At 38.8% G+C, this 25,963-nt stretch overlaps 1 protein-coding gene across 3 annotated transcripts in view; it reads right to left on the bottom strand.

Moving 5' to 3' along the window:
* The window catches only part of mgat3b (beta-1,4-mannosyl-glycoprotein 4-beta-N-acetylglucosaminyltransferase b), a 95,315-nt gene that overhangs the window by 12,833 nt on the left and 56,519 nt on the right, over window positions 1-25,963 (bottom strand). Inside the window, exons 2-4 of one of the 3 annotated variants that reach the window (XM_059332716.1) lie at window positions 13,249-13,409; window positions 6,183-6,657; window positions 2,350-3,005 (exon numbers count right to left, since the gene is read on the bottom strand). In XM_059332716.1, the coding sequence (XP_059188699.1) occupies window positions 2,350-3,005; window positions 6,183-6,657; window positions 13,249-13,325 (1,208 nt within the window). In that variant the 5' untranslated portion in view covers window positions 13,326-13,409. Of the gene's footprint in view, window positions 1-2,349; window positions 3,006-6,182; window positions 6,658-13,248; window positions 13,822-25,963 lie in introns of those variants that run through there. The other 2 variants (XM_059332723.1, XM_059332730.1) reach the window with 2 other exon arrangements.

The raw sequence follows: 25,963 nt of genomic DNA, 5'->3' as shown, positions 1-25,963 counted from the left end.
CTAATCTCCAATTCCACTTATGCTAGTCAAACGGCACATGATCTGGGATACGGTAAGGCACAAGAGGCAAAGGGATTGTATTTAGTCTCGTAATTATCAACAGGTGTGCTTTGAGCGAAACATGTATTAAACCAATTAGAATCTCATCTTCCATTCCCTTTAAAAGCCTGGCGCATGATAACCTTTTTAACTGAGGAAGAGGAGTGCTGCTGCTTGTCCCTGTGTGTGTAACAAGTAGAGTGTATCAGTGTTGTTAACCCGCCCATGTGGTCAATGATGCAATTGCTTTCTGCAGCCTCAAAATATCAATCCAAGATTGTGCTTGCCAACTAGAGGTGGGAATCAGCAGTGGCCCCATGATACAATTTTATCTCGATACTCGAGTTATGATACAAAATTATTGCGATTTAACTGTTAAACAATTCTTGATTTAATTTAATTTTGTGGACACAAAATGCAGTTAAATCAGAGAAAATTCTCAGCCTTATTTCATGTATGGACGACAACAACTGCAGCATTTTCTCAAACTTTCATCAACTTTAAGATTCACAGCTCATCATTTTTTCGAACATAAAAAAGCAGAACTTTGTAGCGTTATTTCAACAACTTCCCAACACTATATCCTGCCTATAAATTCCTTAGAACTCGTATCTCCAGTGTATTCCCTAAAAGTGAGCCCGCTATGGCCTCTGGAAAAAGAACAAAAACACAAAGCGCAAATACTGACGCTAAATATCGATACTTGACAGCCATAAATCGGTATAATATTGCCACGCAAAATATTGCGATACTATGCTTTATAATTTTTTTCCCCTACCTCTACTCACAACACCTCATTTTAAGATCAACATGCCAATGGGTGCTGTACACACATAATGTGGGCATTTGGCTGGAAAATATCAGCTGCTTCGGTCTGAAACTATCAATGACAGTTCTGCTCTAATGTGCGCCACTTGCACACCAGGGGTAAGAGAGGGCTCTGGAGGTTCACTGTAATAGATAACATGGCTAACCGAACATAACAAAAGCCTGCTTTTGAAACCAACGCTGCTTGGTACAGTAAGAAAAACATCCAATGCATGTGTGTAGAATCAATTAAGACTGACAAAGAGTTGACGTCGAGACGGAGAACAACAGGTAACAAAGGGTCTTGTTTTACAAATGATGCCTTTCAGAAGAGAAAACCCGCTTCCCATGCACCAAACTGACTGGAAGAACAACTCAATTAACCTGTTGATATGCATAGCGAAAGAGATTGTTCACTGAATGTAGCCACTTTCATGCAGTGTCACATCCTATGATTGAACACACCAATCTCTCCCTCCAAGGCTGCACGCAGAGTCAATCATGTCGCTCTTGTCATAATCTGCTGTAAAATTGCTCCCGAGGCATTTCATGTTGTTGCCAAAGGAACTTCACTGTAATTGTTATTCAGCACACTGATACTCAAGAAGCGTGAAGGTTGGCTGTAAACAAAAACTGTAAACTGTTACTGTTACTCAAAGCACTGGCAGTGTCACAACTTGGCAATAAAAATTGGGATTTTTGTTCAATTCTTGAATTTTGTCCTAATGAATATGAGAACGGAGCATAAATGGGGCTTTTTCAGTGACCTCAAATAAAGTTATTAATCTTTATCAAGACGACATGACTGGGGTTATATAATAATACATAACTCTCTTTACTGTGATGTGAGTCCCAACATTGTGTCATACTCTTTTGCCTGTTTAATCCATCTTTAATCCAAAGTTTGCTGAGCGTGCATGTTATACTGTAAGTCACGACGGAGAGTTGTCCTCTGATGGCCACAGAGCAGCTCAGTTGAGGATTACAAACCTGCCTTAAATATACCTCGACCTTAAGGGCATGACTTGTATAATCTCCATACTAGGGATGGGTGTTTGGAAGAAACCTGTCAACTCGAGCATCTATAACATTAACGATCAATTAATAACATTCATTAATAACATGACAAATACATGGGTACTATGCAAAAGCCTGTTTTGATGACGGACGCTTTTATTTTGAAAGGGCGAAAAGAGACTTCCTGTCAATCGTAAAACTAAATCAAGTGAGATTAAACTGTAAAGATAAGATCAAGGAGTTTAATGTTTCAAACCCCCGAAGAGGCATGAGGTTAGTTTTCACAGTAATCTTGCATATTTAAATGTGTTTTGTGTTTAAATAAGTTTTTGGATAAAATTAAACTCAGTCAGAGATGAAATTAAAATACACAGATTGATTAAAAATTCCACGTGATCAACCAAATTCTTAATGACCATTAATCGATCATCGATTATTTATTCCCATCCTGAATCCATGCACACAAAAGTCCAAAAAATGTCTTACCTCAGAGGCCTTTTCTCTCCATAGGCAGTAAAGTTGGATTCACAAATGAGGAAAAGATCCACTGCTTGAGCAAGCTCATGAAAGCGCGCATGCAGCAAGTCAAACTCGTGGTTAACGTTGATGGCGTTGATCACCCTCCGTGGGGTCTCCCTGGGTGTCAGCCGCTCCTTGGTGGGCAGATTGGAGTGGTACACCATGGTGGGAACCCCACAGTAAGGTCCGTGCCACCCCGGCCGACACACACACTTTACCAGCCGCTTCCCGTTCCCTCGAGCCCTGGTCTTGGCTTTTGGAGCTGCAGAGGGCTGCTGCTGCTGGACCTCAAGAGGTTTCCTTTGCCCGACCGCTCGAGCATTGTCCCCTGCTCCGTTAGCCACAGAACCCCCTGATTTCCCAGAGTACTCCTTTTGGGTGGCCACCTCTGTCCCCTGCCTGAAACAAAGGGCGCCAGCTTTGGTTCGGACAAAGTAAGGTGTTTTGTCGTCTGGAAGCTGGTAAGTGCGGATGTGGAGGTCTCCCATGGATTCTAAGGGGTCAGGCAAGTGATTCTTGAGCAACACATCTAGGTGCTGTTTTCCTGCCAATGGGACCTCTGGGAGGTCAGGCGCGGCAGGCTGGACTGGATTTCGCAGTTTCAAGTGGTCGTCAGCTCTCTCCTGAAAAGAAGACAAAGAGGGATGAAGGAAACTTATATAGAATTAAATCAAATAAATGCCTGAAACCATGGATTTCACTGTCATTGATTGCCTGAACTGTACACCAAGAAATAGCTTTAAATGTAGGGCTTTGAGCTGCACATAATAAAAAAGGTAGGGACTTTAAATTTATCCATACTAGCATCCTGTACATTTTAAATTGAGCGTCCTGTCCACATTTCAAAAGAAACTTCCAACTTCCAAAGTTTTATATAACAGTTCTCACATAACAAAACATTATATCATGCAGTTTTGTTTTGTTGAAGTTGCTATGAAACTGCGAGGCGTGCTCTTAGCACCTTGAGAGCAATTTAAAAGATAATTTTTATGCCAAATAAAGAAAAGTAAATCAAGAGACTACAGCTGGGGAGACTTAACAATTATTTTGTCTGGGTTATAGGAAATATGTCTATTCTGATAATGTAACAAGATCAACATTGGTGACTTTTTAGGAGTTCAGCATTGCCAGACTAATTTGTAAATGCATACAGACCAAACTGCCTCCGGATAGATTTACAACAAATAATTGGGAGAAAACATGACATAGCACGACTAAAATGTGTTCCTGGAAACATCTGAGGTGAGAAACAGGCATACAGTATCAGAATATTGACTCATATTTGATCAGCACTGCCTAGTTTGACAGTTTGATTTGAGTTTCAGGAGTTGCAGAAGACGCCAGTAATTGTATTGAACCCAACACATATTAGATACATGGTTGAAATTGACCCGTCCAGACCAGGGGGGGGGGGAATCTGTCTGAATGGGAGAGGGACCAGAGGCTTCTGCCAGAGCAAATAAAACATGAGCTCTGCAGATTCTTCTTCCCAGGCTAGTCAGGAGTGATGGTGAGTGCCAATTAAACCTTCCCAAGAATCCCTCAAAACTCACAGACAAGTTTAATGTGCACAATGGAACATGTGAGCATATTTCTTTAAATTTGTAAAAAAACACAGTTTTATTCAAATTCCAAAAACCAGCCAAGGGGAACAGAAGTTAAAGAGAGGTGAAGTGAAAGAGAAAAGAAATGTTGTATTCAGGAAGATAATGCACACTTGTACTTATGATCCATGAAATTAGAAACTTCGAAACCATATGTCTTATAAATTATTAAATGACTGCTACTAAGTTGTAGCTCCTTTATCCAAGAATTTAGCCTATATTTATTATATCATGGCCTGAGCCAAAGTCTGTCTGGATTTTTATGGTTCCTACAAAGGTGTATATATGCAGTGGACTTCAACAGTGGACTGTGGATCTCTGAGAAACCTTTTTAGGTTATTCAGCATCTTTAAAAGTGCAGAAACTACATTTGTGCTTGCCTTATTTTCAGGTTACTATGTAATATGAAACAAGTCGTGATGAGGGCAAAAAGTCTGCAGTTAATGTTCAGAAACAGACATCCATAAAAGTGCAGCTGCTGCACCCACAGCAGAGTAATGACACCTTATCATTACAATGTCGGTATGAAAGCAATGACTTTGTGAGCAACAGTTTTAGTGTTGATTGGAGACATTGCATCACCATATGGCCTCTGAAGAGTGATTACAGAGTGCTTTTCTTTGCCTAAAAGGCTCTATTAACTAACATGGACATGAACTTGCAAGGTGATAAAACAAAAGACATGAGATCAATAATACGTGAGATAATATTAAATTAAGCAAACAGCTTTAATTCATCTCCATTTCTTCTTTAGATCTCTTTAAAATGCATACTTATTAAACTTTATTTTTAGTTTGCACCCGCTTTGTTTCAGCAGAACTACTTTTAAATTTGCTGGGAGAAAAAAAAAGATTTCTAAATAAAACCCCCCCACAAATTTATGATTTGATTAATGATGTATTTCTGGAGGATTATTCTTCCTGCAGGTGGCAGATAAGTCACAGTAAGAAAGACTGACAGTTTGGAGATTTTTTGTACAACCTTGGACGATTCAATTTCTTCCTTAAACCCACTTACACAGTTTAAGAATATTCTGACATTTACCCATGTTTTTGTAATCTGTTCATAGGTAAAAAGCAGAATTTATGCAGACTAAAAGGCAAATAACTAAAAAAATAATATTTTTTATCATTCACAATAATTTTTAACAGTTATTTTCATTATTTCATAAAGCATGTGACTGTTAAACTGAACGAACACTACACTTCATCTCATATTATTAATAGGCATAAAATAGGCCTGTTTTTACTTATTTCATATATATTTTAAAGATTTTTTATGGGGGCTTTCTTTGGCCTTAGTTGCATAGTACGGGGTGGAAACAGGGGGTGGAGTTGAAACCAGGTCCACTACAATAACAACTCATGCAGTAGACCTTACCAGGTAAACTACCATGGTACCTTATTGAGCTGCATTTTGTGTTATATTATCCAAAAACATCACAGTTCATTTGGTGTTCACTTCCTGCAGAGTTACAGTCACTTTAGAACTATTGAGGTTTAAAGCCTATTAAGACTTTCCTTTGGTCATTCTTGAAAACTTTCAATAATTGTGGACACAGCTCTACAGGCTCCAGCCTTTTTATGAGGATCGGCCGAGCGTTTATCTATGCTAATTAGGATAAACTGGCATGCCATGTCAGTTTACCAGGAGAAGGGGATTAAACATTACCAAATATACAGGGTGTCCATAAAGTGTCTTTGCAATTAAAAAAGCCGGGCAATTGATGAGATATATTTATCAGATTTGTTGTATGTACTCAGTGGTTATCAAAGGTTTTAATCACATTGCATTTTTGTATTTCAGGTACCCAGTTGATGAAATAGGTAGTGGTAAATAAACCCCTATAAAAATGGCTACTCGTCAAGAGAAATCGGATACACAGACTCTGCGAAACTACAGAAGTAAGTATGGAAGAGATCCATCGTCACGTCCATCAATTCGTGCACGGCACAAGAAATGTATGGAGACAGAGACAGTGTTGGATAAAGAGGAGTTGACGACCCAAACCCTAACCAGCTAATGGTGCCCATGTAGAGGTGAATTAAATGAGGCAAAAAACTTCAATATCTACTCCTTATTTTGTAATAATTTCCACATATCTGTCTGTTCATTTGTTTTTGTAATGCATTTTTGAAGTTGTAAAGAGACTTCATGGACACCTTGTATGTATTGTTATAGTAGAGTTTTTCTCACCTCATTCGGAGCGTCTCCTCGCTGGTTCTCCTCTGGCTTCTCCCAAGGGTGAGGGGGTGCCGGCTCCTCCCTCAACCTCATCTCCAGCCCTGCACTGCCAACAATCCCAGCCCCTCCTCCGATCATGACACCCCCAATCCCCAGACCCCCTCCTCCTCCTCCTCCTCCCCCTGCCCCTCCCCCGCCTCCTCCTCCCACAGCTCCCCCCACAGCTCGACCTTTACCGTCCGACTGACGGAGAACAGGTAGGGGAGGGGCCTCTTCAGGGGAGGCGGGGCTGATCGGAGTGGTGCCCACACCCTTCTCCCTCCAGAAGAAGCCAGTGACCATGATGAAGGACTTGATGTTGGGGTAGGGGGCGGAGAGCTCGCGCAGCAGGGAGACGTAGTGGAGGGCCTTGTAGTAGTGGAGGAAGGAGATGACGCACAGGCCCACTGTGCACAGCAAGAACACCCTGTGCCGCCGCATTTTCATCCTGGAAAGAGAGGAAAGAGGGGGCGGGGGTAGGGATGGAGAGAATTGAAGAAGCATTAGTACAACTAATAACATCAGAAAACAATTTCCGTTTTGGAATAATCTCTTTATTCCCATCTGCAGTATCTTCCTCTGTGGGTGAACCACAATTAACTTTAAATAACGGCCCCCGGGTTGTTAAAAAAGACAAAAAAGAAATGTATCACTACCCCTTGACTTGGTTTAAAGCAGTAGTCTAAATAACAGGAGGAAGGTGTTAGCCTCAAGTGCACTGACCCATGAACCTGCCTTTGACCCATCAAGATAATGACTGTGACACCATTTTCCCACTCGGCCTATTGTTTTTCTCCTAACAAGAAATTAGCAGAGAGGGATAAAAATGCTTGTTAAAAAAGTGAAAAGGTTCTGATGAAAGCACCGTGCACAATTTGTCCAGCACCAAATGGCACATGCTAGCAGCTAACTGGTGAAGTATAGCATTTAAGAGCTAAAAAGACGAAACTTTCCCTCATTAAGTAGTGGGGACCAAAACAGGGCTCAAAGTTGAGTGTATATTGGACTGAAGCTCTTCATGTATACAGACATATGAATCAATTTAAATGCTTATTAGGTCCATCCAGGAGGTTATGTTTTTGTTGGGTTTCTATGTTTGTCTTTTTTTGCTCTGTGTCTGCTGTAAGTGTAAAGAAGCAACTTGCATGTTCACCATGTCAACATTGAAGCGTGACAACATGTCAGTGTTGTTGTTGCGCAAACAGCCAAATCAGTTAATTTGGGTTTATTCCATCTAAAATGCTGAAAATGTATCATAAGAAGCATAATCGGCCAAACTGAGAACCAAAGGCCTGTGTGTGGTAGAGATCAGACCTGTTCTGTCCAGGTAGTTTTTTTTTTCCAGAGGCAGTATCAGGCTCACTTTTAGGAATATACTGGAGATACTGGTATCATAGGAAACTAGAATATCTAATGAATCTATAGGCACCATGTGCCAGGATATCGTGTCGGAAAGTTGTCGAAATAATGCTGGGAATTTAGGCTATAATTATGTTTCATTCAAAAAAATTCAGGGCAGTGAAGCTTAAAGTTTTTGAAAGTTTGATAAAATGCTGCAGTTTATGTCGTCCATACATGTTTGATATCAGTTGAGTTCAGTTTGACTGAATACTTTGTTGGTCAGTCTGTGAGTTTGACTCTCATTGTGGAGAAATAAAAAGACTGCGTGAGATGAATAGACTGAGAATTTTCTCTTATTTGACAAAACAATTCTTGATTGAATTTAATTTTGTCGGCACAAAATGCAGTTAAACAATTAAATCACAATATACTGTATTGCAATACTCTACATATCGCAAAATGCTTCAAATCTCAATAATATCATATCGGGACTCAACTATTGGGATAAAATCGTATCATGGAGCCTCTGCTGATTCACACCTCAAACAGGTAGATGTACATATTAATGCTGACATCATGTTCATGAAGTGATTTGAATTCATTTTCATCCTGTAGCTGTTTATTAAGGATGTAAATATGTCAGCATAAATGGAAGGGCGTGCTAAATGCGCATGATCTGACAGAACAATTACAGATAAAGCTAAAAAAACAGCAGGTCTGTTTGTACACATCTGTGTGATCCACACACATTTGACCTTTGTTACAATAAAAAAAAGATTGAAATACAGCATTAAAATAGACTCAAAGCATCTGTTTTGGCTTTTGAGTGGGATTTCCTTTTTAGCGTTGCAAAGGCAAACGGTCAAGGAATGTGCTTACACAGCAAAATTTATTCTCGCACACTAATCCATCTTCAAAAAATTTTTGGACACCTGAACACATTAAGCATACAAAGTGCAGGGGAATAAAACACAAAAACACTGAGGTAAGGGGGAAAAAAAGAGCCAGCTCTGCCGATGACATCTCAGCAATGCATCGCATGAATCTGAAGTAGCTTGTTCAGCAAACACCCCCCGAGGGTCTCCACTACGGGATATGAAATGGAAGGCGAGGAGGAGTGAGGTCCAGCTGAAGATGGAGGGAGGACAAAGAGAAAGAGGAGGAGAGGATGGTGGTCCAGTGGAGGGAGGAGAGAATGAATGAGGCATGAGTAGGAGCATGAGAGGGCAGAGAAAAGAGTGAGAGTCCTCTGTGAGGATGAAACGCTTTACATTCAGGTGCTGCTTTAACAGAACGATGTGAGGCTAAACCATGAGCTCAAAAAGGTTCGTGTTAACAGCTTAACACAAGGACAATAGGAGTGTAATCACGCCAGTCTGCACATGGATTTAAAGCTTTGTCTAAGTCCGGCAATCTGAAAATGAATTATCAGAGGTGGTAAGTAAATCGAGTCCTAAATTTGTGCTTCGGACTGTAATGTCAGACTCATTCAGAGTGTATCTGTTGTCAGTAAAATAAAGAGTAGTTTTGCTGCCCTTGACATGTTTTTAAACTCTAAGAGGAGATCAAGTTAGTCCAAGACAAACAGCTTAAAACTCGGAGGTCATGATGCCTCCGAGACAAGAGGATCGGGTTGAGAGTTTTTTGATTTCGTCAGGTTGAATCTAAAGTCACCAGAGTCTGGTGTCTGAAGCTGCGCAACTCCAATTCAAACCTATGATCATTTCTCAGTGCCTGAGTTCACCAATCACAATCACAAATCTCTACATCTGAGAAGATAAACCTGCATCCAAATGCTCAGATAGACAATGATAGCATCGAAGCACCAAACTTAATCACAATTTGATTGATTGAGCAACAAAACATTGTTGTTCATTGTCAAAATACCACTTCTTGGCTTATATTGTCTAATCTTTAAAGCTTGCAATAACAATTAATATCATCAACAGGAGCACATACTCATTGCCGAAGTAATAATCACATCTGTCAAATCATATCAAATGGAGCCATATTACAATTGTTATCAGCCCATGCAATAGGCTGCTATATTAGCATGAGTAGCTGGTGCCGCTCTCTAGCAGCCATACTAATCATGACCGACGCCAAGGTGGAAGATGCCGTTACAGAGGGTGGAAGTGAATTGGGGAACAAGAAAATGAAAAGTTGCTCTTCAGGCAGGCAAACGGGAGGTGGATGGGTCAAACAAACCAGAAGGCCAGGGTTCAGGTCCCACATGAAAACCAAAGTCAACAATGTTATTTCAAGTAATGTAACTCAACTTCCGTGGGTCACGTTTTTACATATTTTGTAACGCCTAATCAGGAACTTCTTGTTCTTGTTTTGGAATGAAACTGCAGCCATTTAGCTAAACGTACAGACTGGTCTCCCCTCAAAAACGTTAATATAAGGAGTTTGTACAGGCAGCAAAATATAACTCATATTTACATTTTAGACTGTATTCCGCCATCTTGCAGAAGTAGAAGTGATTGATGGCGATGTATACGTGTACGGGGAGGGGAGTGGAGGAGGATGAGTTGAACAAAAGGCAGACTTTCACCCAGGAGAACAGCGTTCATCTCCCGTGTGAAAACTAAAGTAAAGGACTTTTAGTGTAACTTACGTTTTTTAATGCGGCTCACTTCACCCTTGAAACTACTTCACTTCCAGCATTTACATACATTTATTTACTGTTTAAACTGTCTTTATAACTTCTTTTTATAACAACCAGGAAGTTTTTTGCCCGGAATCTAGGTTAGTGATTTTGTAGCCTAAATTCACTATAACTGCAACCTTTTTTTACCACCGCCAACTGTACGTGTATGTATAATGGCATGTGTGCTATTCATGTGTCGTTATGGGTGCTATTGACAAACGGTATGGACCTACTAGTAGGTGGAGCCGGCCCCTATTCGCCTATACTCATGGGAATGATAACCACAGATAATGCCCATTCAAATGCCTGACAACATTAGAAAATGGTGCGATTGTCATACATTCTTGGACCTTCACATGAAAAGTTTGGGAATTGATTGATTGATTGATTGACTTTATTTGACCATTCTTGATATAAAAAATATGAAACAGCAACCTGTGTCATACGTAATATAAATATATAAGAAAATAGTCAGGGATGACACAATAAAGCCCTAAGGCTTATTTCCATTGTGGTCCCTATAAAAAGCTTCAGATAAAATCTATCACTAAAACAAATATGACTCATTCCCCCAAGGGCACCAGTAATATATATACCAATTAATGGTCATCTTCAGTGCCATTTTTCGCCTAATCAAGTCCTAGAATTTGAAGCAGTCTTGGTACATAAACAAAAATGGAAGTGTTCTTAAATGAGATACTGATGCTCTTTTCAGGTCATGTTGTGGGAAGGAAATCTGTCCCACGCTCCCTGTGGCTTCAGTCAATGAGCCCTAATTCTGGAGCTCTGGCAGAAATACACAACTGTATACAAACAGAAAGGTTGTGTAACTACTCGTCACTGAGAAGCTATACTGCTTTATCACAATATAAATGAAGCGTACCTAAATACCTCTGTGCATATGAGCACAATCATACATGGAAGAGAAGAAGGGGCAGGTTAAGAGAGAAGAGGTGACAGGAACAGAAGGAAGAAAAGAACAAGGGAAAGAGGAGGTGAGGTGGAATCTGGTGGTGTTTGGTGTATTACTGAAGCTCATCTCCCACTGCCACATCCTCTCTGCAACTCCTTCAATTCCCCACTATTATCTGTCATCTTTAATTCCCCTTCACATTCGCTCCCTCCTTCCCTGTCTCCCACACTGCTCGCCATGAAAAACAAAGAGGAGGAAGAGAGGGCTGAATAAGACTCATCTCTCCATCTCCCCCAGTACACAGAAAAACTGAAAGAAACTGTGAGAGGGAAGCAAAAGGGTTCTCCTTTTACGTTCTTCCAAAAATCTTTTAAAACATTACACACATGCATACCCATAAATGCTAGAGGGATGAAGAGTCAGAGATTAATGCACTTAATTCTTAAGTCAAGTCCTAAAATCTGTGTTATCTGTTCTCACCTCAAAAACAACAGTATAGGTTGTGTGTGCAGGCAGCAAAAACGAGTTATCGTATTTGTGAAAACAAAAGTAAATGATTTTTAACTTAAGTTGCGTAGTTTCACGTGAATCACGTTTTTTTTAACGTAACTAGCGCTAGTCACATGACCCTTGTAACTATTTCACTTCTAGCATTTACGTACATTTATACTTATTAAAATGTTTTTATAAAGGCCTCACCAGAACGTTTTCCCTAAACCTAGGTCAGTGGTTTTACAACATAAATCCACAGAATCTGCTGCCTTTTCCCAACAGCCAAGGTGCAATGTGTGTGCTATTTTTTAGATTGCACCGCTGTGCCGGGAGCTGTGAATCACGAGCTGCGATACGTACATACATGTCGTAATTTGTTGTTTAGGTTGGACATCTTGTTGCATTTTAACTAACTGGAGCTCACTAACATCATGCTACCTCTTCGTTGCTCTCTCCCGCAACTTTATTGGATGCTTTGGATTGGTTCAAACATATGAAATGGGAATTAAGGGAGTTCATGTAAGTTGATTCAGGAAATGAATGAAAGTTAATGGATCAATCCCACACTTTAAATAACATGTTTTTTAAACATTCGGCTTGGGGAAGTAGGTATCAAGTATATTTTTTAGTCAAGAGACTCTGCTCAAGAGAGATTACAAATCAACCTGGACTTTAATAGCAATGATTTGTCTGTTTAGATTTTTAAATCTAAACTAATCAAATAAGTGAATTGAGTCGAACCAATCTTAACTAAAACTGACAGAGGGTACATACCGAGGCAAAAAAATCTGTGGAATTCAACAGAAGAAATATAAGGCCAAAATGCATGTTTAAGGATTCTTATTTCCAGCAAATTAATTTTGTCTACTTCTGAATATTATCCTTAGTTTCTTTTGTTCAGACAAGGGAAAGTAGATCAACCTGACAGACCTGCCACTTGTCAGGTTGACCACGCCCCCTCCACAAAAGACACGTCACAGCGATCAGCTGACACCTCTGAAGAAGACTGAAGTTGTCAGTTGAAACATGTCAGGTAAAAAAAAAAAATCTCCTACTTTCCCTTGTCTGAACAAAAGAAACTAAGGATAATTTAAGGATTCTTCATCTTCATCTTCTAGTTTCTGAAAATGTGCGTGTTTAAGATAAGGCTAAAAACAAACTGAACTAACTCAATTCAAACAAACATTTGGATGCAACTACCCTACCCAACTAAGAGGTTAAGTGGAATCTGATTCATGTGTGAATAAAAGTGTGTTTCCAGGCCAGCATGGCTCTCTTTTTTCCAGATAACAAAATCAAATGTTAAGTAGATTTTGCAGATTTTTGACAGGTAAGAAAATATCTAGTTTTCTACTTCAATTTTTGACATTTACAGCTGCTGTGACACATACTTCAATAAAAATGAGAGAATGAGTATGCACGGCAAAACAGCACACCTGATTGAATGCATAAATTAAACTATATGACCATAAAACAACAGAGGAGAAGAGTCAGAAAACAGTAAGAACAAACAATACACTAACTACCTTTAAACATAAAATGTTAGCTGAATATATAAAAAAGAGAAATCACAGAAAGGGCAGAAAAATCCCACCACCAATCCACAACCCCGTCACCAATCCATATACAAAAGGACTTACAAACAGAGTAAGCGCAGGCATCGTGTGGGTGCTTTCTGTGGATTCAGGGATTCCCAGGTACCTCTAAGCCAAGACATGATTGTAGAAATTATTCCAATGATCTCATGTCACCAGCCGTTGCCAGTCTTTTGTTGCAACCTCTCTTCCCCCTGCGATGCAGCCTGTCAGATAATGCACAGGATGGAGTTTAAGAGTCAACAAGTTTGCTGCTTTGCTGCAAGTCACTAAACGTGTTTCTTGGTATGTTAACTGGATACCTCTCAAAAGTTAGGTGTCACTTAGAAATGTCCTTATTTTTGAAAGAAAAGCACATTATTTTCAAATTAAAATAACAAACATACAGTCTATACATTGTTAATGTGGTAAATGACTGTTAAAACTGGAAACAGATGATTTTCTTATGAAATATCTATTATGTATTGTCAGCAACCATCACTCCTGTGTTTCAGTGGGACATTGTGTTAATCCACGTTTATAGTGTTGAAAGGTTCATTGATCATTAAAACACCTGAGCATTATATTAGTACAGCTGAAAACTGTTTTGTGTTGATTTGAGAAGCAGTAAAACATCCTTCCTCAGGCTGGTTGAGTATCTAGAGGTAAAGTTGGAGATTTGTACAGATTAAAATGATTATTTCTGCCCTTGTCTCATTTCATGAATAAAACTGATAACAATAATAAACATTTTTAATTCTGTAACATTTAGAATCATTTGGGCTTCACATTTGCTTTGTTTTTCCTTCACTGTGGTAAACTGTAGCTGTAAGCCATACCACCAGCTGGGAAGAAATATACCTTTTTAGGATTACAATTGTTATTTATTATTATTATTATTATAAATAAGAATGTCTTCTTTAAAAAAATGTGTGTATTTTTTTTATAAAAGTAATTATGGTTTTGACCAGTGGTGGAATGTAACTATGTACATTTACTTAAGTACTCTACTTAAGTAAAATTTGACGGACTTGTACTTTACTTGAGTATTTCCATTTTTATGTAACTTTACTCCACTACATATTAGGAGCAAATATTGTACTTTTTACTCCACTATGTTTAGCAAACATGAAACAAACTAATTTAGATGTATTTTAAATTAAATAACATACCATACCTTGACAACATTGAAATGCTGCTTACATAAATGCATCAGTAATAATAATAATAATAATCCAATAATATATTTAGAATATATATAAAACAATCTGAGTGGATCCATTCTGCATAACGAGTAATTTTACTTTTGATACTTTAAGTACATTTGATGCTGATAATTTTGTACTTTTACTTAAGAAATATTTTAATGCTGGACTTTTACTTGTAGTGGAGTAATTTCACAGTGTTGTCTTAACTTTCTGTATACACCTCAAAAATGATCCACCCCTTAAATAAAGCAGCTTGATTGAATTTTGAAACCAAAATCTATTTTGCATGAAGAAACAACCTGTCATTTATCACAAACTTTGTGAATATCGAGGTGTCTCTCTTCACAGTGGAGAAAAACTGTATTAAATCAGTGGAATCCACTCATTTCTGTTACAGCTCAACTGTCATAATTAGTAGGGGTGTATTTTTATTACTTTTAATGCTAAAGGTACTGCAAAGATATAAACATAACTTTTTAGCAAGCTTGTGTGCACGTGCGCACATGCAGGCATGTTTTTTTTTTTTTTTTTAAATGATACTATAGCTGTCGGTTCAAAAATGACCCTTTATAAGACAAGATTTGTACCCGGTTGGTGTACAGCTTTCATGGATTATGAACAAAGGTAATGTTTTACTTTTTCTCATGTTGGGCTCATTCAAGTTTAAAAAAAAGATCATTTAGGGGGTTTCCTCTTCCAGTAAACATTGAGGTCATTTTGACCCCTAAGACAACACAAGGGTTAAGTAAGCTATCTGAATAATTCTTCCACCACTGGTTTTGACAGGTATTTGCCAAAGCTGAACTGCTAATGCTGATTTAAATGCACAAAAAATCCAAAAGGAAACACACAAAGGCAGCAAAGCCATGAAACCTTTCTTCTTTTTATCTTCATTTTAATCTAAATTTATTCCTGCTGTAAAAAGCACTTTGGGACAAACCCGTCCGGTAAAACCTGTTTAAAATCTGCCCGGGAGCATTACCCGGCACCCATCTTTCAGGCCATAAGCCGGTTAATCAGAACAGACCTGTTCAGGTCTGGAACGCATTGAATTGAAGAAGTGGAAATGTTCAGAAAAGTAGTTTTTTGTGTGTTTTTTAATCCAGGCTGGCTTGAGTTCCTGTATTTACACAATTGTAAGCATTTATTTGAGGACGGTCCCATATCAGAGGAGGCAGAGAGTAAAGCGATAGCTGCTATCCCCTACAACACTGTTTATTTATCTTATCAGTATGGGCTCACTCATAGATTTTACACCCCTCCTCTACCCCCAACAAAACTCCCCTCTCCCTCTTGTTCCTTCTCCACCCTCCACCCCGACTCTCCCTCTGTGGGAATTTTTAAAAAAGTTTCTGGACTGCACATGCACCCCTGGAGAGTAAAGAAAAACCCAGACCGCTGGTTGGCGAGCGCAGCCCAAACATTTGGTTTGGAGACACAGAGGCCGATCAGAGTGATAAACAACCACAGGAGAGAGTATGTGCAGGGGAGGAGGAGTTCTCCCAACTAACTGCTCCTAATTTCATCATTCCGACTGTGTGTGTGTGTGTGTGTGTGTGTGTGTGTGTGTGTGCTGACCTGTTGAACCAGTTTCACATTCAACTAAAATTGGGGCATTCAGACAAAAAGGGAGGGGGTCTGTCTGTTGTCATGGCTAGAGAACACATAGCAGTGCATGCATTGTATTAAAACATTGGTACAAATTTGATGAATGAAAAATTCTTTATGATGATTAATTCTTTTTAACTGCCTGTTACAAACCCAACACATAATAATTAGAATCTAATTTGCATCTACTACCCATATTTCTCACACTTTTCCAAACCCGAGAGCGTGTTCTGAGCCGCCAATGTCAAATAATAACCTCCTGTGCTGTAAATGCAAAGGAGGAAGGGTGAAGCCAGTGGCCTTTAGGTAGCGCAAAAATGTTATTTGTTGTATTGTTTGTCCGTTTGGGGCCACTTTGCTGATGAAACATTCTGGTGCAACAAGGCAGATTCTGTCTGTAGATATGAAGGACTCATTCTTAGCTAAATTATAGGTGAATATATACACTAATAAGAACATAATTAACAATGTGAAATTCCTTTTTTGCTAATACATTTGATCATTTGATGTGATCTAAAAATAGCACACTCGCTGGATGTAAAAAGGCTGCAGTTTCTGTGGATTTATGTTTAAAATCCACTGACCTAGGTTTAGGGCAAAAAAAATCCCGGTAAGGTGTTAAAAACAGTATATAACCGTAGGTAAATGCCAGAAATTAAGTAGTTAGGAGGGTGAGGCAAGTTATGGTAAAACTTGTTTACTTTTGTTTTCATGCGGGACACAAACCCCATTCTCCTAGATTAAGTCCACTGTTTGTTGAAAGTGAAGTAGTTACAAGGTGGCTACGGCAAGTTACATAAAAAACGTAAGTTACGTTCAAAAACATTTACTTTTGTTTCCACTTGGGACGCAAACCCCGCTCTCCTGGGTGAAAGTATGCAACTTGTTCGGCCACCCCAACCTCCAACCAGAATGTGTAAATCTGCCATTTTAATTTCGCTTCGCCGTCACTCACTACATCATCATGCTAGTTGGCGGCTGACTTATTGCAACAGGTGAAATACGCGAAGAAAGCTTGTATTTCGACGCCTGTACACACAACCTAGATTGACCTTTTTGAGGGGAGAACAGGCTGGGTTTCACACTATGGTCCTTTAAGCTTTGTAAGTCACATTAAACAATGCTACACGAAGACACGCTAACATAGCTTTTCTACATTTTTGCAGAGCTAAACAATTCACCTGGGACATTTCTCTCATAAACTGGCACATTGAGCAACCAGCAGCATTTACATATGAAGACAGGGCGCCCACTAAACCTACACTCCTGAATATATATAGCAGGTGGAATGAGCCACTATCCAGACCCCGTTACACAAACAGAACTCTGTCAGTACGCAAACAGGACTGAGATTCAATATTTAGCCCTGGACCCGACTACAGAAAACGTGTACAGCTACAAACTGTGCAGAGCGTGTTTGCACACACAGAGGGAGACACACTTCAACACACACAATCTCACACTTGGTGGTTTGTGGCTTTAAAGATTTTGCCACGTCAGCCAAACTGTTTCATAGGTGGAATGATAAATGATACACTGCCCCTCCAAAGTGCTTAAAGGCCTTTGTTTTATAAGAAGTGAAAGCAGTAAAGCTGCGCTCACTGTGCGGGTATGTGTGTGTGTGTGTGTGTGTGTGTGTGTGACGATGCTCCACAAGACACTAAATCCCCTTTTTCTTCTCTTTCAGCACAAAGAAAACTCACAAACATCTTTCCACATGGGAAAGGCTTTGGTATCGTCTCATCTGAACTACAAAGGGTCTCTCGGCTCATTCAGCACCACCCACAGCCTCTGACCAGTCTGTTGACCTCACCTAACAAGCACCCAAGGGGGATATCTGAACAAAACAAAGCACCTTGGGTGCAGCAGTTAGTGAGACCACTTCCATCCAGACGATCACAAGTTCGTCCTTCATCCAATTAAGAGTTTGTTTCTGTTGTTGCAGGGTGTGAACTATGTGCAACAACACAACTTAAAATGTTCCACAAACTCTTAAATCTAACCTTGGCCTTCCACGGATCGTCTTTACTGAGCCGCTGAGGGAAAATGACTTGAACTTAATTGAAATAAAAACCCCTTTTCCTTATAGGTTCTACTGTAACATGGACACAAAGGGGGCGTATACATTAACACCCACAGCCTGTAATCTCATATCCTTTTACACCATCAGGGTCAGAAATAGAGTAGCAAGCTGTGTAATCGCAAACAGTGTATAAGGTGTCGGGTTGAGGCAGATGAGGCCGCAATTTATCTCGCCCACCTGATCGCAGGACAGAATGCAGATAGAGCCAAGTAAATATAAAATGGTATCGCCAAGCACATAATGCATTAGAGGTGTGAATCAGCAGAGGCCCCAAGATATGATTTTATCCCGATATTTGAGTCACGATACGATACTATTGTGATTTTAAGCATTTTGCGATATGGTGAGAATTGCGATAAAATATATTGCGATTTTACTGTTTAACTGCATTTTGTTTCCACAAAATTAAATTCAATCAAGAATTGTTTTGTCAAATAAAAGAAAATTCTGAGTCTATTCATCTCATTTCAGTCTTTTTATTTGTCCACATCGAGTCAGCCTTTGGGAACCCAGAGAGACTATTTTCATTGGGATAGCATGAGGTCTGAGGTCATGTGACCGCGTTGAAAACCGTCTTTGAAAACCGTCTTTGAAAACCGTCTTTGAAAACCGTCTTTGAAAACCGCCTGAGCTCCTCATCCCGCACTCTCCGGTCCACTGCTGCCGACCTTCTTTCCCTCCCCACCAGGACATGACTCCACACCTGGGCCTTCTCCATCGCTGCTCCCACTCTCTGGAACTCACTCCCAAAAGACATCCAAGACTCCCTCTCACTCTCCATCTTTAAGCGCTCCCTCAAAACTCACATTTTCAAATCTGAATACAACCACTGACAAACTGTTCTTCTTCTCCCTTCTTTTGGACTATTCAATTTGTATACTTTTTTGGTTGTTGTAGTTGATGAAAAACATCTTTGAGTATCTAGAAAAGCGCAACACAGATTGAATGTTCTATTTTCATTTGTCTTTTTCTAACTTCTTAACCCATTGAAGCCTGGAAAGCGGATATGTTGTTTTGTAGTATTTGTATAAGCGCTCAAATACTTTTTGAATTTCATTTCTATCTGCTGCAGAGGCTGAAAATCTATTATTTAGTAGGAAGTGTTGACACTTCTGTTGAATTTCCAGAAAAACTTCAGGTTTTAGGCGTCAATGGATTAAAAGACAAATCAGTTAACGGACTGATCCATAAACTCAATAATCATCAGTTGTCTCATTTAACCCTCCAGTTATGTATATATCATAGGTCAATTTAACCCTGGGGCATGTTTAATATCCAAAAGTGTCAGAAAAAACAGAAAAAATCCCAATAAACATTGTTTTTTATTTCATTATTGATTCCATTACTGAAATGCTGAAATTAACCATTTTCATTGTATATGTTGATTACACTTATTAAGCCAAGAAGTTTAATTCTGAGATTTAAACTTTGAAACGGGTTAATTTGACCCGCAACATAACAGGAGGGTTAAAAATGGCTATAAAAACACATTAACATGTTTATACAGATTGATTTCTTTAAGGAATTTGTTTTAAAATCCACATGAAAAGTGCAACTCCTAATTTGCTAAACAAGCACCTGCAGTATACTGAAACTAACTGGCATTCTTTTTTTTTTATTAAATCTTGAGCAGTAACTTCCTCCCAAGATGGGTGAGTGAAACTCTTCAGCCTTTAAGTTTTATTTAGCTGATCTTTCCACTAGCAGAGCAGAAGAGTAAATCTCTCACCGTGCAACGCGGACCGTAGCTTCCCTCCTCTTGTTCTTGCTTTTTGTCACTGCTCAGCTACCGGAATTCTCTTATATGTGCTTCCTCCATTAGCAAACACGTGTGTTTTTTACTGGCCAGTTTATGATGAGATGAAACTTCAACTCCTCACTGCTGATTTCAGAAAGCGAGACTGCAAAAAAGTCCTTGAAATACAACATTTCTCCTTTGCTTTTAGCTAAGAGAAACTTTTAATAGTTTTTCCCCTCCTTCTATAGTTAGAAGTCTCTTCTATAGTCAGCCTAAGTTATAAAGGAGAAACAGCTGAACTCGGTGGGCGTACAAAGTAAAAAACACTGCATTATTATGGCAGTTACACAAAGAGAATTAATGCCAATTTGCATACAGGATGTGATCCAAGGTGTCCACTGACAGATGTTAATCAAACTGCTAGAACACTAGCGGTTATTTTTTTATTGTAGTTTTCATTTATTCACCCTTTTAATACTTTGACTATCCTAGCTCTTTCAGCTGAAAAGTGTGCTCGGCTTCTATGCCCATTATGCATGTTCACTGGGGTCTTTTTCTGGTTCTGCCTGGCTGACTGCCACACTTGATTTGCGTCTTTTGAGTCATACCTGACCCACCGTATTGGTTCAAATTGTGTAAAGCTGATTGTGAATTTGTGAAACTTTGTGCTGATGCTTTTGGAAGAATGCCACAAAGCTTTTGTAGGCCTGGGTGCGCCATATGACCGAACCAAAGGCTTGTTAGATTCTTTTATTTGTTGCAGAAAGCATGCCGTGAAGATCACAAACAAAATTTGACTTTAGCATGTGTTTATGCATTTTTGAGTATATGTTATTCTGAAGCCGTTATCAGTTCCCATGGGTGCATCTAGACAGGAAAAGGGATTCAAATATAGCATCCATTCATGCACATAAAAGATTTCCACAAAGCACATATGCTAAAAGAAAAAAAAAAAAAAAACAAGAGTGTCTATCACCTCCTACTCGCCTGCCAATAATTGAAGTGTAGTCGTGTTCTTCCCTTGATCTACTTGGGCCATATGTTTGATTAGTGGCTTTAAAACATGTTGTATTGATTCAGATTGTGTTGTTCTTAAATGTATGTGATATTTTGACCTGCTGCATTTCAATTAGGGGTGAGCATTTGGAAGAAACCTGCCAACTCGAGAATCTATAACATTAACGATCAATTAATTAATTAATCGCTATGTTTTTATACATACTTGAGTATGTATAAAAACATGCATTCATGGGTAAAATAAAAGATATATACACAGTACTATGCAAAAGCCTGTTTTAATAATGGACATTTTTATTTTAAAAGGATGAAAAGAGACTTCCTGACGATCGTAAAATTAACTCAAGTGAGATTAAACTGTAAAGATAACGTCAAGGAGTTCAGTGTTTCATGTTTTAGCCCCAGAAGAGGCATGAGGTTAGTTTTCACAGTAATCTTACATATTTAAATGTGTTTTGTGTTTAAATAAGTTTTGGATAAAATTAAACCTAGTAATTCATGCTAGCAAGGTTTAATACAGTAAGCTAGTTTTGCCCAATTTAATGCTTCTGTGTGTTTTATAATTGTTATTGCAACTTTCAGTTTTCAAACTGTAGTTTTATCCAACTTAATTCTCAGCTCAATGGCTTATTGACGTACGGCCGCAGAACTGAACGCTCGGCGTGTTTCAGTTCAGTGATACTGATACGCAGTCAGAGATAAAATTTAAAAATACACAGATCGATTAAAAATGTATCGGATCGACCAAATTTTTAACGACAATTAATCCATCATGGATATATTATTCCCATCCTTAATTTCAATGAAAGCTTCTAGGTGGCAACAATAGTCAGTGGGGACTGTGGGGTGGTCGGTTCAAGACCCGGATAGACTGGTGGCTGTTAATCACCCATGCACTGCTGAGGTTCCCTTGACCAACATACTAAACCCTGATCTGCCAACCCCTAAAGGAGTCTGTCCATGGGCAACCCCTTCACTCTTCCAACTGCATGTCTATGGGACCTGATGGTGTGTGTATTGTGTGTGTGTGTGTGTGTGTGTGTGTGTGTGTGTGTGTGTGTGTGTGTGTGAAAATAACATGGGAGTGAAACATTACTTTTATAGGGATTAAAATAGAAGTTATTTCTTCTTCCAGACTTTTTGGACCTAGAGGCATCATATCACTTGCAGGTTTCCACTGTGACCACCATAAGAACCCTTTTCAGTTGTGCAAAAAAGGTGGGACACTCTGTTAAAACGTGATTTAAGAATTTAAAATATATATATTTACACACTTCCAAGCAATAAATATGTATTGCAGATAGACACTGTGCAGGAGTCATCCCTCTCCCATTCACCTGTCTATGAATTACTGTAGATGTGCAAAATTGTTCCTGTTTTAACATTAAATATACTGTCATTCATACAAGCTCCTCTTATTAACCTACTAATCTCTCCATAAGCATGCACCCCCTACCTGCCTGAGCTCCTACACCATCACACGCCCACCCGCTCCCTCCGCTCAGCAGATGCTGAACTCCCTCCCGAAACACATCCGTGATTCTCCCACCCTCACATATTTTAAAAAAACTTCTGCCTTCAACTTATATATTGATATTTTTCTTATTGATTATTTCTCTTGTCTGTCTGCTTTTCTTTTTGTTTGATATCTTATTTTTGTTAATCATCTTTGAGTTTTAGAAAAGCGCTATTATATTAAATGTATCATTATTAATAATAATAATAATAATAATAATAATAATAATAATAATAAGTGATGCAACAGATCAGCAAATATCACGCTCAGTTTTATCTACGTTTAAGTCAACGTCCCAACTTTTTTGGCATTGGGGTTGTGGTTGCAATGTGAAACAAAAGTAAGCATAAATGAAAAAAAAAATAAATCTGCTGATTTTAGAGTGAATTTTGGCATTTTACTGCTTTTAAGGAATCAAAAACATGACTGGCATTGGTAGATTTGAAGTCTACTCTCATTCCTCCAGCAAAAGTAATTTCACCTCTCTTACTTTCCAACACGCCTCACCAGAGACTAGCCCTTCTTCTCTTGTCGCGCTCTAACGGCAGAATTTCAAAGTATATTCTTCTCTTGTCTCTTTTGCTGCAAAATCAGGGAATTCAGCTCTTCTTCTCTGGGCTTACGGGTCACCGCTTTGGTGAGTCAGATGTCAGGAGAAAGCCAGCGTGCTAAGTGGGTTTCAATAATGCAGGCACGGTGAGGGCTTCAAAAAAGTGTGTATGTGTGTGTGTGTGTGCACGTCTGAGTGTGAAACTGTGTGTATGTTAAGGTAGAGCCAGGCTTTAGGTGTACATGAATTTTGGGAAATGGGAGGGCTGGAGCTGCAGTGTGAATGTGTGCTGCCGCTGAGAGACTGGCTGCGTGTGAGGAATATTGTTTGGGTGCAGTAGATGTAATTCAGTGTGTGTGTGTGTGTGTGTGTGTGTGTGTGAGAGAGAGTGAGCTCCGATTGAGGTGGGAGGATGGGAAAAGCCGGTGGAGTGCCTCCATTCCTCCGACCTCATCTATAATTCAGCTCGGTAGCGGTCCGTGAGGTCTTTCTCTCGTTCCCCCCTGTTCGCTCTCTGCACTGAAGGTGGAGACAAGTGTTCCATGGTACATTACACTGCCTCTCCCCATCTATCCATCCCCATCTACCGCTCCCTCTCCAGAGGCCCAGCAGCTGTGAGCAGCAGCTCAGTGAATGAAGATGTTCCGAACATACAGAATGTGTTCAAACGGGTGATACGAGGCTTTAAAACGAGGCTGGAAACACAGATTCTCCCCTGTGCATTGAGTTTTGACTAGATTAAAAAATGTATCATTATGCAGCTTATGTTTTGAACAATCAGCTTTTTATTCCTTTCAAAATGATATATTCTATTTGTATTTTCAGTATGTTTCGGTGTGTTGCTTTTCTAATTTTAAATATGTAATATGTGTTATATAAAGCACTCGTGTTTGTGTATAAAATCTGTTATATAATTGAGCTTGACTTGCCTTGCCATGATGACTAAAGCTTTGATTCTTGCCCATGATATTTCCGTCTCCTCAATCTGTCACAAAAACCAGCCAATGGATTTTTTATTGAAAGCAAACACTTCACATCATCACTTTGTTCTGGCATGTTTATGATTATGAGGAGCGGCCCACAGGGTGTGCTATAATTACAGGCCGATATTTGTCAAGTCGTTGCTCAGGGTGGATCTCAACTGTCAAATTTGATTGCTTATGATTTATCTGGATCCAAGTTAAGCTCATACCTTCAACATGCACTCTTCTCGGGGTCCATTTAAAAAAAAAAAACCCACACACAATAAAAAGCAACAAACGTGTTGAAGGGGCACTCAAGAGATTTACTTTGTCACTTTCATAAAGTTGTGGGGCGGTCATACCATAGACGGCTCAAGAAAAGAAATACGATTTTAATGTTTTGCACAGGATCTAGCTCTTCCAAACAGTTTATTTTTGGCAACGTTTTTATTAGGGATGTAGAATAAATTGATTTTGACAGAAATATCATAATTTTAAGCTTCGTCGTGGTTACTTTTTCGAACAGAAACTTTTTCATAACTTATGATCCATTCAAGGACTGTTGGAAAGTTCAAAACTCCAAAGATAATGTCTTTTTTCAGTTTCTTTCTATGATAAACAGTCTATATTTGGCCAAAATCCAAAGATAACATACTTTTCAAACGCACATTTACTAAAACACAACTATACAAGTGACTAAAACACAACTACACAAGTGACTACACTTAAGGTCAAAGGTAATTTGTCAGACTTGAAAAAGCTCCTCCATATCCACAGATCACATAATACAACAGGTTGATTACTAGCCATTAGGGTTGTCACGATACTAAAATTTTCAACTCGATACCGATATTCAGGAAAATATTCTATACTCGATACCATAAGGATAAAAACAAATACCCCAAAATTTAACAGAAATATTTTTATACACAAGAAAAATGCAACATGTAAAAATTAACAGAACCACAGGTTAAATATTTATAATAAAAAACAGTTGTGCAAAAAGAAACTGCAACTATGATAACAAGCTTCAGATAATCAATACTTTTGAAAATTAGTATTGTTTCAGGATACAACGTTTTAGTATTGATACTTTTTTGAGTATCGATACTTTTGACAACCCTACTAGCCATGACTACACTTTAACCGCTCAAAAAAGACAAGATTGCAACCAAACCACACACAATAAAGACCAAAAACTCATCATTAATATACAAATAGTAGCAGCATGACTAGTAGTTAAAACAGTATTAGGAACAGAAGTACACATAGTATTTCAGCATGTAGAATACAGTGATTGACAGAATTAACACAATTTTAAGCTTCGTTGTGGTTACTTATTTGAACAGAAGCTTTTGGACTGTCAGGAAGTTCAAACTCCAAAGATAATATCGGTTTTCAGTTTCCTTCTATGAGAAATGGTGTATTTTGGGTGATTTCTCAAAGGAAACATACTTTTTCAAATCCGGGTTAAGCGCACATATACTAAAACATACCTACACAAATAGTAAATGACCTTAAGCAAGGTTCTTTGTGGTGTATTTGTATCATAAAGCTTGTTGTTTTTCATGTTTGTTTATTTTCTAGGGGTTTTACTCTGTTGTGGTGTTTTTTTTTGTTTTGTTTTTTAAAGGTGCCATCCATTATGAGACGGATGCTTTTATTTTGAAAGGTAGCGATGGAAAATAGAAGTGGAATGGTAAATGATAAGGAGTGCTTCGTAAGTCATATAAAGTATTACGAAAAGCTTTGATAGTTTCTGGTTGACATGGGTACAAGGTTTGTTCGAGTTTCTTGTCTTCTGTCAATTATATAAATGGCTATTTTTGGCGTCATATCTAATGTAAAAGTGTTAATTAGCTAAAGTGCTAATGCTAATATCTGGCATTGTTTTTCCTTCTCGTAGCTCTCAAGGTGGATTCATAAGGTGAGCAAGGAATGTTTACTTTTTAATTTTTATGAAGCTACGTTTCTTTAAAAAAAAAACTTGTGAACTATCAGTAAAAGAGTTAAACACCATTCAGTCAGGGATGCTACACAAATCTATCTATTAAAATTTCACGGTCTGCAAGTCCAACCTGAGATACTCAAGTGATGTC

The sequence above is a fragment of the Centropristis striata genome, chromosome 1 (assembly GCF_030273125.1).
Source record: "Centropristis striata isolate RG_2023a ecotype Rhode Island chromosome 1, C.striata_1.0, whole genome shotgun sequence".
NCBI classification, from domain to species: Eukaryota; Metazoa; Chordata; class Actinopteri; order Perciformes; family Serranidae; genus Centropristis; species Centropristis striata.
This window is presented reverse-complemented; position numbering and strand designations above follow the sequence as displayed.